Source organism: Nyctibius grandis, chromosome Z (genome assembly GCF_013368605.1).
Source record: "Nyctibius grandis isolate bNycGra1 chromosome Z, bNycGra1.pri, whole genome shotgun sequence".
Taxonomy (NCBI): Eukaryota; Metazoa; Chordata; class Aves; order Nyctibiiformes; family Nyctibiidae; genus Nyctibius; species Nyctibius grandis.
The window spans coordinates 357691-376524 of record NC_090695.1 but is presented as its reverse complement, the minus strand read 5'-3'; the positions used below and the strand labels follow the sequence as shown (position 1 = coordinate 376524).

At 45.9% G+C, this 18834-nt stretch overlaps 1 protein-coding gene across 1 annotated transcript in view; it reads right to left on the bottom strand.

Annotated features, from left to right (window-relative positions):
* MYO5B (myosin VB) overlaps positions 1-18834 on the bottom strand; it is a 158771-nt gene that overhangs the window by 21699 nt on the left and 118238 nt on the right. The window contains exons 23-28 of the mRNA XM_068422068.1: positions 16203-16287; positions 14742-14890; positions 13823-13942; positions 11584-11721; positions 10452-10514; positions 1039-1290 (exon numbers count right to left, since the gene is read on the bottom strand). Of these exons, the coding sequence (XP_068278169.1) occupies positions 1039-1290; positions 10452-10514; positions 11584-11721; positions 13823-13942; positions 14742-14890; positions 16203-16287 (807 nt within the window). The remainder of the gene's footprint in view (positions 1-1038; positions 1291-10451; positions 10515-11583; positions 11722-13822; positions 13943-14741; positions 14891-16202; positions 16288-18834) is intronic.

Genomic DNA, 18834 nt, shown 5'->3' with positions numbered 1-18834 from the left:
CAACTTGTGATGGGACAGGCTCTTTTCTTGCCTACGGACAATGTAGAAACACATTACAGCTGCACCAGCATCAAGTGAGCAGAATCAGGTCCAGCAGCTCTTTTCCCCCATCCCACTTCCTTGCAGAATAAGCCAGTTCTCACAGAAAACCACCAGGAACATCTCAGATCACCACACCTTGGTGCACGGCTGGAGAAGTTGTTCCTTGGTGTGGGCTAGCTAGACCTCATCAGGTCTGGGATCAAGCACCTTACAGCAGTATAGACCACCACGGGACATACAGTCCTGGGCTGTCTGAAATGATGTCATGGACTATATATAGTGATCGTCCCCCTGTACACGGCACTGGTGAGGCCGCACCTCGAATCCTGTGTGCAGTTTTGGGCCCCTCACTACAAGAAAGACCTTGAGGTGCTGGACCAAGTCCAGAAAGGGCAAAGAAGGTGGTGAAGGGTCTGGAGCACAAGTGTGATGAGGAGCAGCTGAGGGATCTAGGGTGTTTAGCCTGGACAAAAGGAGGCTTCTCACTGTCTACAACTGCCTGAAAGGAGGGTGTAGCGAGGCGGGGGTCGGTCTCTTCTCCCAAGTAACAAGTGATAGGACGAGAGGAAATGGCCTCAAGTTGTGCCAGGGGAGGTTTAGATTGGAGATCAGGGACAATTTCTTCATGGAAAGGGTTGTCAAGCAGTGGCACAGGCTACCCAGGGCAGTGGTGGAGTCCCCATCCCTGGAGGGATTTAAAAGCCGTGTAGATGTGGTGCTTGGGGACGCGGTTTAGTGGTGGGCTTGGCAGTGCTGGGTTAACGGTTGGACTCGATGATCTTAAAGGTCCTTTCCAACCAAAAATGATTCTGTGATTCTATATCTTATCCATAGGCAGAACCTCCTATAAGCCATCAGAACCTCCTACAACCTCCCCGCACCATGCTGTCACCCAGAGATGCCACCCTGCCTACCAAAGCAGAAATGGCATCGCTCAGGCAGGTGGTGAATTTTCAGCAACAGAACAGGAAAAGGTAAAAAAATAAAATCCATTACCCTCTCAATCACCATGTTTTTGCCCATCTCTTTTTGCTGGGCTGCCTTCATAATCTGCGTCCTCAGGATGAGCACCTCTTCCTTCCGCACTTCCAACTCCTCGTTGGCCGATTTCAGCTGATTCAGTAAGAGGTTATAACCGTCCTCAATATCGTTGCACGAGTTGTTTTGGGTTGCTTGGTCCGCAATAGCTTTCCTCAGCTCGTTCAGTTCATTTTTCAGCTTCTTGTTCTCCGACTCCAGCTCTTGCCTCTGGAAAATACCAAGCCATTTAATAACAACGCTACAGGGTGACACGGGGGAGATCATTCTTAATTTGTTGATACTATTTTTAAACAAAAAAGCAAACCATCAGAGAAGCCAAATGGGTTTGTTTCTTCTCCACCCCTTTTCCTTCTCAAGCAAGGATTCACCACAAACCCAAAAATGTTTTAACTAATTTTTGGTATTCATTAAAATAAGGTGGAAGACACCGATTTACACAACCCTTCATCATGGCAGATGTCCTGTTAGGTGAGCTACAGCTGTGTGAATTCCCCACTGCAGCGTCTTTTCTCATACATTTTGTCATTCCCCCACCCCGGTGCAATGTTTGCAGTTGGAGGATTTTCTCGCCTTGATGTCGTGTCAGCTGCTGGCACTGACAGGCAGGGGCAACACTGGACAAGTTTGACGCCAACTGCTTCTCCTGAGTAACGATGCATGAGCATCACCGTGTTTCCCAAGACAACTGAAGGGCTTGTTTGCTTTTGCATGAGAGTAGAAGACAGAAGAGTAAAAAGCCAGCAGCTAAGACACCCTTTATTTCAGTATTTCACCACAAAGCTTAGTTCACAGGTGGTAACAACACATTTGGCAGCCCTTTGCCAGCACCCAAAGGCCACCTGGAGCATCCCAGCTGGGTCAAGAGGCACTGGTGAGGCTGCACCTCGAATCCTGTGTTCAGTTTTGGGCACCTCACGACAAGAAAGACCTTGAGATGCTGGAGCGAGTCCAGAGAAGGGCAACAAAACTGGTGAAGGGTCTGGAGCACAAGTGTGATGAGGAGCAGCTGAGGGAACTGGGGGTGTTTGGTCTGAAGAAAAGAAGGCTGAGGGGAGACCTTCTCACTCTCTACAACTGCCTGAAAGGAGGGTGTAGCGAGGAGGGTGTTGGTCTCTTCTCCCAGGTAAGAAGTGATAGGATGAGAGGAAACGGCCTCAAGTTGTGCCAGGGGAGGTTTAGATTGGAGATCAGGAACAATTTCTTCACTGAAAGGCTTGTCAAGCACTGGAACAGGCTGCCCAGGGCAGCGGTGGAGTCCCCATCCCTGGAGGGATTTAAAAGCCGTGTAGATGTGGTGCTGAGGGACATGGTTTAGTGGTGGGCTTGGCAGTGCTGGGTTAATGGTTGGACTTGATGATCTTAAAGGTCCTTTCCAACCCAAACGATTCTGTGATTCTGTGATCCCAAGAGCAGCTTTGCTGCTGTGGATGGTGCAGTCCTTGCTATGGGTCACGGATGGGGAGGGAGCCAGACTCCTGGGGTCCTGCTCACAGCCCAAATCCCAACAACTCCCCTTCTCTTTGCACCGGATCTTCCATCACCACCCACTGCATGGTGGCATCCAGGAGTGCTCCCTCCTGTCCCCGTGCACCCAGGTCTCTTGGACCGTGCCAAAACCCAACAGGATCCATATTCAACTACCACACGGCAAAAACTGAGACATCTGCAAGCGAGCTGACAAAGTCTGGTGGCTGACTGATTTGGGGTCAGCTCCTTCCTAGGGACCAAGAATCCCCCATCCACGTGGATTCTCTAGTGTCTACAATAGCACAAACTCTTCACTGACATCCAAGTCATTCCTTCTTCTCGCTGCCTCTTGACCCTTTCCATGGCTTTCTTGCATGATAGGTCTTATTTATGGGATATCTGCTTCATTATCAGCTTTGGCTGAGGTGAGATAAGGAATACGAAAATGGCTGGAGGGGATGGGGGCATTTTATACAATTTATAGACAGTACAGCTAGCACAGCTGTGCAAACCTCGTTTCCATAGGAAACGGGTGTTGTAATTATAAATCCTTACAAATTATAAATAGCAGCGGTGGCATGAACAGAATAGCTGATCTGGCATCTGGACATACTCCTAGCTGAACAAACACCATCAGTAACGGAGCATAGTCAGGTACTTTGTACCATCTGTCATTAAATTTAGAAAAAAAAAGGATAAAAAATGCATTTGATCCAGCAATTCCTCCACATCAACCACAGCAGAGGGAGCATATGAGATGCCAGCTTTTCTGTAACTGGTTTTTAAAATAAGAGTTTGAAAAATGTGCGCACAGTGAGGAATCAGTACCAAACTGGGTTTAACCCTTCTCGTCACATGGCTAAACCATCGACTCGCTTTCCACTCTCTTCTGATCATGCTCAGAGAAAGAAAGGTAAAAAGAAAGTGATTAACTGCATTTCTACACAAACAGTTGTTCAGTGTTTTTTGTTATTTGCTGGATAAGACCCCTGCTTTTATTTTTCTTTTTTCCCCCGTCTTTTTTCTTCTTTCCCCTCCTTTTCATCTATTTTTCCTCCTCCTTTTTTTCCACACCCTCATTTTTTTTTTTTTAAATGGGCCAGCCACACTCAGAACTCCAGGGACTGATCATACCAAGCTGTGCTCTGGTTAGAAACAAAGCCAGGAAGATCAGGAAAGAAAATGATAACCAACAACCCTGTTCCAAGAGCCCAAGACCTGGGCTCCTTTCAGAGCCGACATTTCGAATCACAGAATCATTTTTGGTTGGGAAGAACCTTTGAGATCACCAAGTCCAACTGTTAACCCAGCACTGCCAAGCCCACCGCTAAACCATGTCCCTCAGCACCACATCTACACAGCTTTTAAATCCCTCCAGGGATGGGGACTCCACCACTGCCCTGGGCAGCCTGTGCCAATGCTTCACAACACTTTCCATGAAGAAATTGTTCCTGATCTCCAATCTAAACCTCCCCTGGCACAACTTGAGGCCGTTTCCTCTTGTCCTATCACTTGTTACCTGGGAGAAGAGACTGACCCCCACCTCACTACACCCTCCTTTCAGGTAGTTGAAGACAGTGAGAAGGTCTCCCCTCAGCCTCCTTTTCTCCACACTAAACACCCCCAGGTCCCTCAGCCGCTCCTCATCACACTTGTGCTCCAGACCCTTCATTAGCTTCATTGCCCTTCTCTGGACTCGCTCCAGCACCTCAAGGTCTTTCTTGCAGTGAGGGGCCCAAAACTGAACACATGATTCGAGGTGCAGCCTCACCAGTGCCGAGCACAGGGGGACGATCCCTGCCCTAGTCCTGCTGGCCACACTAGTGCTGATACAAGCCAGGATGCTGGTGGCCTTCTTGGCCACCTGGGCACACTGATGGCTCATATTCAGCCGCCCATCAACCAACACCGTCAGGTCCTTTTCCCCCAGGCACTTTCCAGCCACTCTTCCCCCAGCCTGTAGCGGTGCATGGGGTTGTTGTGCCCCAAGTGCAGGACCCGACACTTGGCCTCGTTGAACCTCATACAGTGGCCTCGGCCCATCAATCCAGCCTGTCCAAATCCCTCTGCAGAGCCTTCCTACCCTCCAGCAGATCAACACTCCCACGCAACTTGGTGTCGTCTGTGAACTTACTGAGGGTGCACTCGATCCCCTCGTCCAGATCATTGATAAACATGTTAAAGAGAACAGACCCCAACACTGAGCCCTGGGGAACACCACTTGTGAACAGCCGCCAACTGGATTTGATTCCATTTAAATTCATTCCCTATTCCTTTCTTGGTGCATTTCGTGGAGCAATGTTAAAATATAGACATGGGCGAGACGCCTATCATCACCTGCCCGTACGCCCTTTTTTGCACCGGCATCCGTGATGGCAGAACAGAAGCCAAAATAAAATGCTTTGAACATAGGAAGGGAGATTTCTACTTAAGCTGTGACAAATGCTTTTTCTTCTGGATCTTCCAATAGCGCTGATTTATTTGACAAGTTACACAGTAACTCCTGAAATTGAACTCACACTTCTCCCAACACATACAGCATTATGGAGGTGTGAACTGGGTACTCAAACCTTAACGGTGATGGAATTAGCCTCACTCTTTAGGAAGGGGCTTATATAGCTGGGCTGGGTGAAGTATGAGCCTGTGTAAATCAGAGGTTAGTGCTGCCATGCAAGGAATTCACTCTTCTATTTCTGGTACTCGATAGAAAAAGAAAATAAAATCCTCTCAAAGCTCATTTCATGATGAGCTTCCAAGTCTAAGGGCTGAAACAGATATACCAGCTACGCGAAGGGCTTCGCCAGGGGAGGTTCAGGTTGGACATTAGGAAGCATTTCTTCTCAGCAAGGGTCATTAGCCATTGGAAGGGGCTGCCCAGGGAGGTGGTGGAGTCCCCATCTCTGGAGGGGTTTAAGAAAAGCCTGGAGATGGCACTTAGTGCCATGGTCTAGTTGCCATGGTGGTGTCAGGGCAACGGTTGGACTCGATGATCCCAGAGGTCTCTTCCAACCTGACTGATTCTGTGATTCTGAGAAATCAAATTATTCATTGTGCTCCTGCTAGGAACAGAGAGTCAGGGGAAGGACTCCTTGGGGCTTTCACTCCCACTCCCACTTTTCCAGCCTCAAAAAACAAGCCAGAAAATACATTTTTCACTGATGAACTTTTTGTTGTACAGTTGTGACTCAGGGACACATCTCCCACCATGGAGATGTTTCGCATCCCTCCAGTCCTGCATCATGGCTAACCATCATGGCTGATCATATTTTGGGACAGCATCTACTGAAAACCCTATTTATCCATTACAAAGGACACATAATTTATGCCTGCTGTAAATATCTCAGTGCTGGCCCAAGTTTCTCATGTTCCTTTGCAGCACTACAAAAAGAAACAACCAACCCTTATCCAAATGAGCATCTCTAAGGAAGGACGGTGCCTCACTCACTTCCCTCCATCAAAATATGCACCAAGAACAGGCTCCCCACCGAAAGCCAATCCCAAAAATAAATCCCTGTCACCATGGGTGCCGTGACAGTACAGGACAATCACTCTGAGACACGAAGCTGGCTGACAGCAGACACGTATGAAGTAGCAGACCATGTGCTGGCTGCAAAACCCAACCCTGCATGGCCATCCACTAACACCCACACCTTGTATTCTCCTGCTCAAGGGGCCATGGACATCAAAAATATCTTGAATAGGACCCAAAAGTGAATAGAAGGCAGTGAAGACTCAGGTTACCAAGTACTGAACAAGACCCAGAAACATCCTTAACCCCCAACAAAACCTGCTCTTCAACAATAACCATATTTATTACACTTACCCAAACTGATATTCATATGTATCACTTTAAAATGTATATACTTATATTTACCCTTGTGCCTTTTATTGTATTTACACATATTTATCCTCATATTTATCCAAACCAAACCCATGACCTTATCCAAGCATCTCTTCCCCCATCCAATGCAACACTCCTACACCACGACCAACTGTTCAGCTGAATGATTAACAGTCTTCTCACCTAGGTCAAAATTCATACACATTTCAAGGAAAAGTACTGGTTTCAGAAAAGACATTGCAGCCACCTTTCTAACAACCTTCTAAAACCTTTCTGAACTGGCTGAGAAGTCTCAGATTCCACAAGATAGTGCATCAGTGATGCATCAAAGCCAAGATCCTGTCATCCTCCATAAGCTGGTATCTCACAGACCATTCAAGAGCATCCACAGGAAGAGTTGCTACATGTAAGCTTTTAGACACCTCAGCCTAGTCACCAAGACAAAGACTTTTGAAGCTGGCAAAAAGGAAAAATAAATCTAATTACACAAGACTCTTGAAGGAGCCACAGACAGTATAAATATTTGAGATACAAATTAGCAGGAGAAATCAAGAGAAGAGAGGAAGAGCTTTGTTAGAGTCATAGATGCAGCTGTCATGAGGGAAAAGCAGCACTCAAAATCAGCAGTAAGTCACTCCTTCATTGCAGAAGGAGACTTCAAGCAGTGTCCTATGTTCAGAAGTGGGGAACACCCATGAGCTGTATTTGTCTCTCTTTTTCAGTGGTTCCTCTCAGCCCAACCCACCTATAGGGAACACAAAATTGGTTTCTTCTCACTATGGCATCTGAAGCAATTGCTCCTTGCTTTTCACAGGGACCTCACTCTTCCTAGAGTGACACTCACCCAACATGCCAGTGCCCAAAATATCATGTGCTACATCTGGTCCGTGCAGGTCTACACTGCGTTAAAGCAAGCTCTTAGACCTGACTGTTCCTTCTTGCAACCCTCAGCTCATTTCCCTGCAACTCCAGCAAGAACCTTGTGCTGGAGAATCCTTAAAGAGAAACTCTTGCAGTGCAACGCCATGAAAATCTAACAGATGTGTTTCTTTGCAAGTTTGTCTTCCACCTGGTTTAGGCTAAAGGTTAAAGAACTCTTTTTTGTAACATGTGCTACCTATTCCTACGAAATGGTATTAATAGAGAGTTATTAAAGCTTCTTAGATATGTAGGACTATGTTTATTAGTGTATTAGGAATGTAGAAAGTAGGAAAATCCAAAATTAATATTTCCATTCTGAACTTCCCGGGTTAAAACTTGAAGAAAACACCATTTGTGAACTCACACAGAAGTCACAGAATCACAGAATGTCAGGGATTGGAAGGGACCTCAAAAGATCATCTAGTCCAATCCCCCTGACGGAGCAGGATTGCCTAGACCATATCACACAGGAACGCGTCCAGGCGGGTTTTGAATGTCTCCAGAGAAGGAGACTCCACAACCTCTCTGGGCAGCCTGTGCCAGTGTTCGGTCACCCTCACCGTAAAGAAGTTTTTCCTCATATTTATGCGGAACCTCCTGTGTTCCAGCTTGCACCCGTTGCCCCTTGTCCTGTCAAGGGATGGCACTGAGAAGAGCCTGGCTCCATCCTCATGACACTTGCCCTTTACATATTTACAAACATTAATGAGGTCACCCCTCAGTCTCCTCTTCTCCAAGCTAAAGAGACCCAGCTCCCTCAGCCTCTCCTCAGAAGGGAGATGTTCCACTCCCTTAATCATCTTCGTGGCTCTGCGCTGGACTCTCTCTAGCAGTTCCCTGTCCTTCTTGAACTGAGGGGCCCAGAACTGGACACAATACTCCAGATGCGGCCTCACCAGGGCAGAGTAGAGGGGGAGGAGAACCTCTCTCCACCTGCTGACCACACCCCTTCTAATACACCCCAGGATGCCATTGGCCTTCTTGGCCATAAGGGCACACTGCTGGCTCATGGTCACCCTGTTGTCCACTAGGACCCCCAGGTCCCTTTCCCCTCCGCTGCTCTCCAACAGGTCTGCCCCCAACTTGTACTGGTACATGGGGTTGTTCTTGCCCAGATGCAGGACTCTACACTTGCCCTTGTTATATTTCATTAAATTTCTCCCTGCCCAACTCTCCAGCCTGTCCAGGTCTCTCTGAATGGCTGCGCAGCCTTCCCGTGTGTCAGCCATTCCTCCCAGTTTTGTGTCACCAGCGAACTTGCTGACAGCGCACTCTAATCCCTCATCCAAGTCATTAATGAATAAGTCATAACACCAAAAGCCATTTAAAAGGTGGCAGTTCTCATCTGCTGGGTTTTCCCCCTTCCAAATTGCAACTTCACTTTGCTTTACAAGGTCAAGAAACTTCAAACTTCCATATAGCCACGTTTAACCAACTGGAAGACACTTGGGCAATGATCTTCAAGCTCCTGCCACGCTTCTACTCCAACAGGCTGTGCAGAGGTACTAATGAAACTCGGCAGGGTTTCCCTCAATCACAAACAGCTTGTCTAGCATGTGCCACACAAATATCGTGCTTGGAGACTAAAAACTGCATGGACTAAGTGCCAGAAAAAGCTACTGCTAGAGGTATGCTCTTAGTGAGGGTTGAACATACATCCTTTCTGTCTTTAATTTCTGCTTTTCTGCATCCTTCTGAGTTGATGGGCCTCATGGGTCCCTTCCAACTCAAGACAGTCCATGCTTCTATGAAATCAAAAAATAGGTATTACTACTGTCAGATGGTTTAGTGTGATGTTATCCTGGCTGACATATATTCCTCTGGATTTCTCAATTTTATGATCAGAGGGCTGGAGCACCTCTGCTATGGAGACAGGCTGAGAGAGTTGGGGCTGTTCAGCCTGGAGAAGAGAAGGCTCTGGGGAGACCTTCTAGCACCTTCCAGTACCTGAAGGGGCTACAGGAAAGCAGGAGAGGGACTTTTTACAAGGGCATGGAGTGACAGGTCGAGGGGGAACGGTTTTAAACTGAAAGAGGGGAGATTGAGATGAGAGATTAGGAAGAAATTCTTTGCTGTGAGGGTGGTGAGACACTGGCCCAGGTTGCCCAGAGAAGCTGTGGCTGCCCCCTCCCTGGCAGTGTTCGAGGCCAGGTTGGATGGGGCTTGGAGCAACCTGGTCTAGTGGAAGGTGTCCCTGCCCGTGGCAGGGGGGTTGGAACTGGACGATCTTTAAGGTCCCTTCCAACCCAAACTATTCTATGCTATGATTTGTTAAGGTGACTGGGAGAGAAGGAGCATCTGAGCTGTAGCCCTGCAGTACCAAAAAACAAAACAAACAAAAAAAAAACTCCTTACAAAACATAGCCTACAAACTGGTTTTCCAGGGATGAGCAGGATGTAAGAACTGGCCTAACAGTCAAGACCAGAAGTATCTGGGTACAGTTAGAGCAGGAGGACACAACCCACACAAGCTGCAACAGAAGCCTAGCAGGCTTCACTTGCTCTGTACGTCATAGGGAGAAAATGATGGAGGCAGAGCTGTAAGGATTTAGAGCTTAGGGACAAGACAAATTGCAGGGTAGGGTAATAGCTGGGAAGACACAAGACAACTATGGTCAACCAGCACTGCCGCTGGGAGATGGAGGCTACTGCTGCAATCCACGCAGCAGATTTATTTGGTTTTGACCTGAGTGGCACCTTGGGAATGGAAGGAAAGCAGACAAGAAGCAAAGCTGGAGCCTGAAACAAGAAACAGGTTGGGCTTCAGCTGTAAGAATTCACACCTACTGTGTGCAACCTGCCAAGACCTGCAGTGTCACATCAAAGGAAACCCAAAAAAGTCCCAGGGGGAATATGTGGGAAAAAGCACCCTCCAGTGTAAGTGGGCTTGTTACCTCTGTGGGAAGACTCAAAGAGGTGGATCAGAATAGAACAGATGTTGCCCCAGAGAGAAACATCTATGAGCCCACCCCAGGCCAAGCAACTGATGGAGAGGTACAAACTACTCTCTCTAATTGCTATCTCTAATTGCCAGAGCCGATTACAGGAGGTTTAAGGTTATTGCCATGTTCAGAGAGTTAGTTTGGGCCATTGGAGCCATGCAATAGGTTACAGACCTAAGTAGGAGCTCCTCACTCACCTTCAGACTGTTGTATGCGAAATCTTCATGGTCCGAAGACACTTCGGTCTTCATTTCAATTACCTGCGTGGATTAAAATGACAAATTAATATTTAAAAGCAGCCACAGGAACTGGCACATGACACAGGATGGCTAGGCATGCCTCCACCCACAGCCAGCGCTGCCGGCCAGTTCAACCATAATAATGTTCTTAATTGCCATTAGATGGAGTCCCAGCAACACGTAGTGGGGCAGAGGCCATTTCAGGAGAAAATGGTTTAATCTCCCATTAATACCTTAACAACTGTGGCTCACTGCAGCTTTCAAACAAAGGCAGTCATTAGGGGAACAACCTTCAGCACAGCAGTTCAGCTCGCTGGTGCCTAAAGAGAGCTGTATTTTCAGATTACAGTTGCAAGTCAGGACTGACTCCTGTCTCTTAAGTTACCACTGGGCTGTCAGTAATCTTGATTTTTTAATTTATTTTTTTTAAATTACTTCCAAGCAAACGACCCAACTGTAGGAAGATATTTTTTCACAAGGAAGAAAAAATACATCAAAGGAATACCCCTGCCCTGCGACACAGAGATACGGAAGAACGCCTCCTGGTAACAGCTATCTTGCTATTTCTGATTTATTATACCATTTTTTAAGCTATATTCCTAAACATTCATTACTGGGGATTAAAAAAAAACCACACAGATTATAGCGATACCAAACCAAGGACACAAGTCTGATACATCTGAAGTGCTTATCAGCTCGTGCCACACACTGTTGGATGGAGGGAAGCCAGAACTGCAAAGGAACACTTGAATAATCTAAATTGGTTGAAAGGGAGGGTTGTTGGAGATGTGGGGTACCAGGGCCTTTATCTTCACAGCTCCTGAGCACTGACATGCCTTGTATCTTAAGATACTGTCCTAAATCTGTTACAACAATTTTATTTAAAAAATGATTTTAAAAATCAGTTCTCCTGTCCAATTGTCCTCAGCTGCCAAAGAAGTTTCTCTCCATCTCCCAGATGGATTTTGCTGTCTCTTAACTTGAACTTGTCACTCTCAAACCTCAATTCCTACATCGTGTGTCCTCAGGCAAACGAGGAAAGCCACTGACCAACATGAAATATTAGTATCAATGAAAAGGCGTCTCTTACCTGGGATTTCTTGCTCTCTTGCTCCTTTTTCTCCAGCTGGGTTTGCAGCTTCTTCCTCTCCTGCTCGAGCTCCCTCACTCGCGTCTGTAGCTTTAGGAAGAGGGTCATGTCCATGGCTGCCTTCTCCATCCCGACCTCCTGGACAAGAACAGGAGAGAGGAAAATAAGAGAAGACCTCAGTCAAGTTTTGTAACCACGCACAGTGCCAGATACACCCTGACTGTGCACCAGCACCAGCCCCAGCCAGAGCCAGTAACAGGAGCATCCCAAGCACGTACTTTCAAAGACCAAACCCTCATTTCAAACACCTATTTTTAATGTCAATAAACAGTCGACTCATTTTAATAAATCCCTGAGTGTTTAATAGCCCAACAGTTAAGTGGGCTGATTGGGGCCACAGCTCAGAACATTAAAGATGCCCTACTGAGTCCCTTCTAGCCAAGTATTTATTAGTTGTTTTTTAATTGGCTTCACCTGGAATATTTTCTATTACAGCATTGCCAATACTGATTACTTTGACTTCAGCAAATGCTCTCAGAGCAGGTCAGAAATACTAAAGCAACCTAACACAGCAGCCAGCAAAGGGAAGTGGGACACAAAATATGGTCGTGCCAGTAAGAACATTTTCCATCCATGCGTGCTCTTGAATCATGAAAGTGAGTTTAAAAAGCAGCCTATTCCAGCAGATGTAAGCAAGAAACATTTCCCTTTTCCACGTGATTTTCAATAGCCAGGAAATAATTTATGCTGCTCTTTTCTGCATTAAGAGATTGTTGATTACAGCAGCTGTGCTGGCCAACAAAGCGTCCGTGAAGATGCATTGGAATGAAAATGCTTGGGGCAAGGGGGTATTGAACTCTGGTGTCCTTGCAGAGAAGAATCTCTATACAGTCATTGCCATCGGTGCTAGGAATAACTAGATCATAGAATCATAGAATTGTTTTGGTTGGAAAGGACCTTTAAGATCATCAAGTCCAACCATTAACCCAGCACTGCCAAGCCCACCACTAACCATGTCCCTCAGCACCACATCTACACGGCTTTTAAATCCCCTCCAGGGATGGGGACTCCACCACTGCCCTGGGCAGCCTCTTCCAGTGCTTGACAACCCTCTCCATGCAGAAATTGTTCCTGATCTCCAATCTAAACCTCCCCTGGCACAACTTGAGGCCATTTCCTCTCGTCCTATCACTTGTTACCTGGGAGAAGAGACCGACCCCCACCTCGCTACACCCTCCTTTCAGGCAGTTGTAGACAGCGAGAAGGTCTCCCCTCAGCCTCCTTTTCTCCAGGCTAAACACCCCCAGATCCCTCAGCTGCTCCTCATCACACTTGTGCTCCAGACCCTTCACCACCTTCACTGCCCTTCTCTGGACTCGCTCCAGCACCTCAAGGTCTTTCTTGCAGTGAGGGGCCCAAAACTGCACACACGATTCGAGGTGTGGCCTCACCAGTGCCGAGCACAGGGGGATGATCCCTGCCCTAGTCCTGCTGGCCACACCAGTGCTGATACAAGCCAGGACGCTGGTGGCCTTCTTGGCCACCTGGGCACACTGCTGGCTCATGTCCAGCCACCATTGACCAACACCCCCAGTTCCTTTCCCACCAGGCACTTTCCAGCCACTCTTCCCCCAGCCTGTAGCGGTGTGTGGTGTTGTTGTGCCCCAAGTGCAGGACCCGACACTTGGCCTTGTTGAACCTCATACAGTGGCCTCGGCCCATCGATCCAGCCTGTCCAGACCCCTCTGCAGAGCCTTCCTGCCCTCCAGCAGATCAACACTCCCACCCAACTTGGTGTCGTCTGTGAACTTACTGAGGGTGCACTTGATCTCCTTGTCCAGATCATTGATAAAGATATTGAACAGAACTGGCCCCAATACTGAACCCTGGGGAACACTGCATGTGACCGGCCTCCATTTGGATTTAACTCCATTCACCACAACTCTTTGGGCTCAGCCATCCAGCAAGTTTTTTACCCAGCAAAGCATACGCCTGCCCAAGCCATGAGCAGTCAGTTTCTCCAGGAGAATGATGCGGGAGACTGTGTCGACGTAACAACGCTGACCACTTTGATGAATTTCCACCAGTCTCTAAGGTGGTATGGCCAAAAGACAACATTTAATTATATTTAGAGCCCTATTGAAGTCTGACCCCACAAACGAGCATTTGCCACAGCACCGCGACCCTGCAGTCCCTCTCACACAATTAACAACGTATTTCTATAGCACAAAATCAATACCTCCACTTGTTGTATTACATCCTCGGTGTCTCCTATCTCAGAGGTTGAGATGGATGGATAATTGGAATCGGACTCCAAACTGCTCTGGTTGGATGGGTTTCTCCTGTGCCCCGGCGCTTGCTGCCAAGGAGAGGTGCAGATACATAACACATTCAATGTTTGAGGAAGGATTCCTCATGTAGCATTGTTTCTTAGAGCAAATATATGTCTATATGTTAAGGTTACCTTGACAAAAGGCTTGGCTGTCACCTCATAGTGAATTCCGTTTTCTAGTTCTTACGCCCTAACACAACATTCAGATTAACACAAGTGAATAGTTTAAAATGTGAAGTGATACAGAAGCTCAGCTGAAAATTTCTGCATGAATTAAAGGCTTTTCATGACCCCAGATGCCTGTTAAGTACAATCACGCAAATCTGAGATCAAGATTATGCTGTTCACAGCACTCTCCAGGGCTCCCTTTAAATGCTCAACCTTCTACCTAATCCAGCATCACTCAAATTATTATCTAATTTTCAACAGTTCTTCTAACACTTCAGCAAAGCCGAACCTAAAACCATTGGCTTTTGAAACTCTGAAGCCACATTGTTGGTTTTTTTCTTGGTTTTTGTCTTTTAATCCAACACCTACACATGAACATCACCACAGTAAAAAGCAAAACAAGAAGCATGAACAAGATTTTGCTGAGATGCAGTGATATCTCCACGCAGTTAACTGAGAAGCACGAAAGACCAGGCTCCTTTCTCAAGGCACACGTGGTTCGGCTTCAGTGTAGAAGTTTAGTCTTAGAAATATCAAGCACAAACTGCACGATAATGTCAGTTCTATTAAGTGTTTTGGGGATGAGTGAGCCACGTCATCCAGCCACCAACATCAGGTCCAGGACACAAGAAAACAAGGATAATTTCAGTTTCGTTACCTTTATAATAGTCATTTCATCCCGCAAGTTGTCATATCTCTGCTCCAGCCTCGAATACTCTTTTACCAGGTTCTGATAACGAGACCTCTCTTCTTCCAGCTCTTTCTTCATCTGGATATTTTCCTCAACTGTGTTTCGTGCAAATTCATCTTTAAAAGAAGGGAAAAAAAAAAAAGAAATTATGATCTTCATCTCTGAAATGAACTTCTCGTAAATACGTGCAATAACCGTGATTAATTAACGAAATGCTCTCTGCCAAGAACCTTTGAAATACATATAAGCACTCTCTAATATTTAGAGACTATTATAACCTAGATCTGTCTCCTCGCCATTTGGAACAGCTTGAGTTCTCCTGCTCAGAGAGCAGAGTCCTCTGCCTTTTTTGTTAAAGAAAAAGCTCCAGCAGCTACAAACCATCAGATTTATTATGCTTAACTCAACTGTGCCAGCTCCAGCTCCCACGGGCCAGCCATAAACCCACTTAAGAAAAGACCAGCACAGTAAGGAAATACATTCATGTTTAAGAATTGGTACTCGCTGCATTTAAAAACTTCTCTGCCTGCTTCCCACCACCAGACTTGGCACAGGCGCTCATCAACAGCAGCATCTCTTTCTCATATCATCATCAACCATCTACCACGGTAAGACTGTAGAGGTTGAAAATATTTTATATCCAAATAAATTCATATTTTTTGTTAAAAACTCCCTTTTGGAAGCAAATCTGGTCCCTCCTCTTTCTAAGAGACCAGTCAAATATAGTCTATGTGTCCTTTTAAAAGGGTGAACACCAAATAAACCTCCTCCACTTGCTTTCCCCAAGCTTCAATGCTCCAAAAACATCCCCTAAGAAATATTTGCAGCATGTTGCTTTTTAACATGTTATTTTCATTCCTTTATTTCACATTGGGATGAGAGCAAGAGGCACTTCACGAGTACCATGTAGCAGTGATAGATACGTCCACAGAATGATGCGCGATGCTCTTTGTAAATCCTGCAACAAAATCAAAGCTGAAAAGGATGATAAAAAATTTAAAAAGCTCAATACTTGCATGAGAATTGCTTTTGTGGCTTGGGATTTTCTCAGATTGCTTTCCTCTATGTACATCTCACCATCTAAGTCTCTGCTTTAAAAAGCACTCACAGACTCCTGTCACATTAGAGACATCCTTTGTCACAGCTCAATATCCTTAACAGTGCTGTTTCCTTGGATCCTTATATCAATTAAACCAGCCTGTCTTGCCATCCACCAGCAGGACAGCAAGAACAGAATGAGCTGCACAACAAAAACCACAACAAAAACCACCAAGGAAAGGAGTGTGGGAAGATCAGCACTTTTCAAGGTAGGAGCTACTAGCGAAGCACGCAGGAAAAAAACAATTTCAGGGCAGAAGAGTTAAGTTCCTCGTTTTATGGAGGCATTACAATGCTATATTTTAATATACTCTAAGTATTTTTTCTCACCTTCAGATTGACACAGGATCCTGCCGTTCAGCTCCTCTTTTTCCTGCTTCAGGAGAGCGTTTTCTTCTTCCAAGTCGGATATGCGCTACAAAACAAGGCAAAGAATTACTGCTTGCTGCAGGGTCAGAGCCTCTGCAGAGGGATTGCATATCACCTGCCTGGAGATAGGGAGCTTTGTTGGGGCTTTCTTTGCTGTTTAAAAGATCTATGCCCTTGTGTTTTGCCAGTTATCCTTCATACACCAGGAGTTGAAGCGTAGGAGAACCACACTGCAACAACAGAGACTAACTTTGCTTTTCCTGAGTGTGTGTCTCCCTTAAATTAATGTTTTCAGGAGAAGAGAAGGCTCCGGGGAGACCTTCTAGCAGCCTTCAAGTGCCTGAAGGGGCTACAGGAAAGCTGGAGAGGGACTATTCACAACGGCATGGAGTGACAGGACAAGGGGGAACGGTTTTAAACTGAAAGAGGGGAGATTGAGATGAGATCTGAGGAAGAAATTCTTTGCTGTGAGGGTGGTGAGACCCTGGCCCAGGTTGCCCAGAGAAGCTGTGGCTGCCCCCTCCCTGGCAGTGTTCAAGGCCATGTTGGATGAGGCTTTGAGCAACCTGGTCTAGTGGAAGGTGTCCCTGCCCATGGCAGGGGGGCTGGAACTAGATGGTCTTTAAGATCCCTTCCAACCCAAACCATTCCATGATTCTATGATCTCCATGGGCTTCATTGCTACCTTCAAGTCACAGCACTGACCGCTGTCAGGGAAACAAAAATCTGCTGATCGTTTCAAGCAACACTTCAGTAGTTAATATGGACACAGTGAATGTGAGCACTAATGCTAAATAGTTCAGGCTTTTTTAATTTCATCTAATAAGATTATAGTCACTTAAATGCTTCACACTACCACAGAACCTCTATACAGTAAAGCACGGCAGGTACCAGGGCCTTTGGTAATACAACAGGAGCATATATAGCAATTAACACCAACAATTGCCTAGCAAAAATTAATGAAAACAGAAACTAAATCCTGCAAAATACTATTTTATTGTTTTTTCACTACCTCTTTATTAAGAACGAAGGGAAGCAAGGCCACTCGTCACAACTACAAGGCTGGGCTGATGCTGACAGCAACCGATCCTGTAATTTTTGTTCATCCTCGGGTATTTTGATGCATTCAACAGCGTTATCTCAAAACACAAAAACAACACACTACCAAATGAAATAACGCTGCTACGGTTAAAAGCAGGATGATTCTGCTGCTGTCAGGTAGGAGAACACCCCAGCATAATGTCATTCCCTGTGCCTGCTCCATTGCATCCGATTGCCACGGCGTAGAAAACAGCTACACACAGCAGAAGGACCTCAAGACGCCGAAGATAAACACCACTGTACACCCCACAATAAAAGTTTTTAGTGCCTAAGAATAATAATTTTGCTGTCACCGCTAGATAAAGTGCATAGGCATCCCAGCTGGCATGCTGGCTTCACAGCCAGCTTTCCACAGACTTCTGTTTTCCACACAACCGTGCTCAAATCAAGGTATTTTCTCAAATACTGCATATGCCAGATACATACTAACGGTGAGGGTAAAAAGCACAACGAATATTTTACTGTAAGCAGTCATATCCCATGCACAGAAACTGGAAGATCCTACTACACCTCGCTCTCCATCCATTCTCCTGCATCTCTCTATATATAACAGGAAAGTTGGAGTCTGGAGATACGAGAAAGTGAAGAAAACACAATTTAATGTACACAGAGCTACTAGCGTTTTAAATGCTCTGAACTGAGCCATGATGTTAATATTCTGTACTAAAATTAATTCCATTCCTTTATTCCTACATCACTTCAATATCAGATTAAAGATCAGGGGCAATGGGATTATTTCACTAGTGCTCTTTAATGGATGCTGATAATGAATCTTCTGCCTAGAAAATAAAGACATGATGGTTGGGAAACAAACCTAGACAGAAATTCGGATTATTTGCAACTGTGCTGGGGGGTTATTTTAGAACTGAGAGACTTGGTAGAACCCTCATCAATTATTCCCACGTTTAAAAATTTCTAATCCAGATTGGGTATAGATATTTTTAGGATGAGATCTTAAGTGATTGAGCTTGTTTATCGCACTCGTGTTTCCATATGAAATAGAAACAAGCTGGAATTCAACATTTGTGTTTATGGAAAACCAATGAGAATGAAAACAGTCCATTAAACACAGGTAGAGGCAAATGGAGTAGGTTACACAATGGCCAAGAAACACAAACTCCATCTCTGCTACCTACACTGGTACCTTTTGTATCCCTTGCTCATCTTTCTACAGGAAACATCTTTGAAGGTGCTTCAAATGCAACAGCACCTGGTGTGAAGTATTTCTATGGAAGATGTTGAGCAGTGAGCACTTGTGATGGCTTCAGCCCTTATTTAAGTGTTACACCGGAACCACTTGCTCATGAGATCTGGCTCAGGTCCTCCCCTAATCTCATGAGGAAAGGACGATGGCATTTAGGATTTTCCTAATAAAAGTCCTGGCCAGGCTTTGGATCATCCTAGCTCACCAAGTGAGAAGATCAGATGCTGCTGGAAGCCCTAGGGAGAGCTGTTGGTACTCACCCAGATCTCATGTTTGAAGCTTTATCGC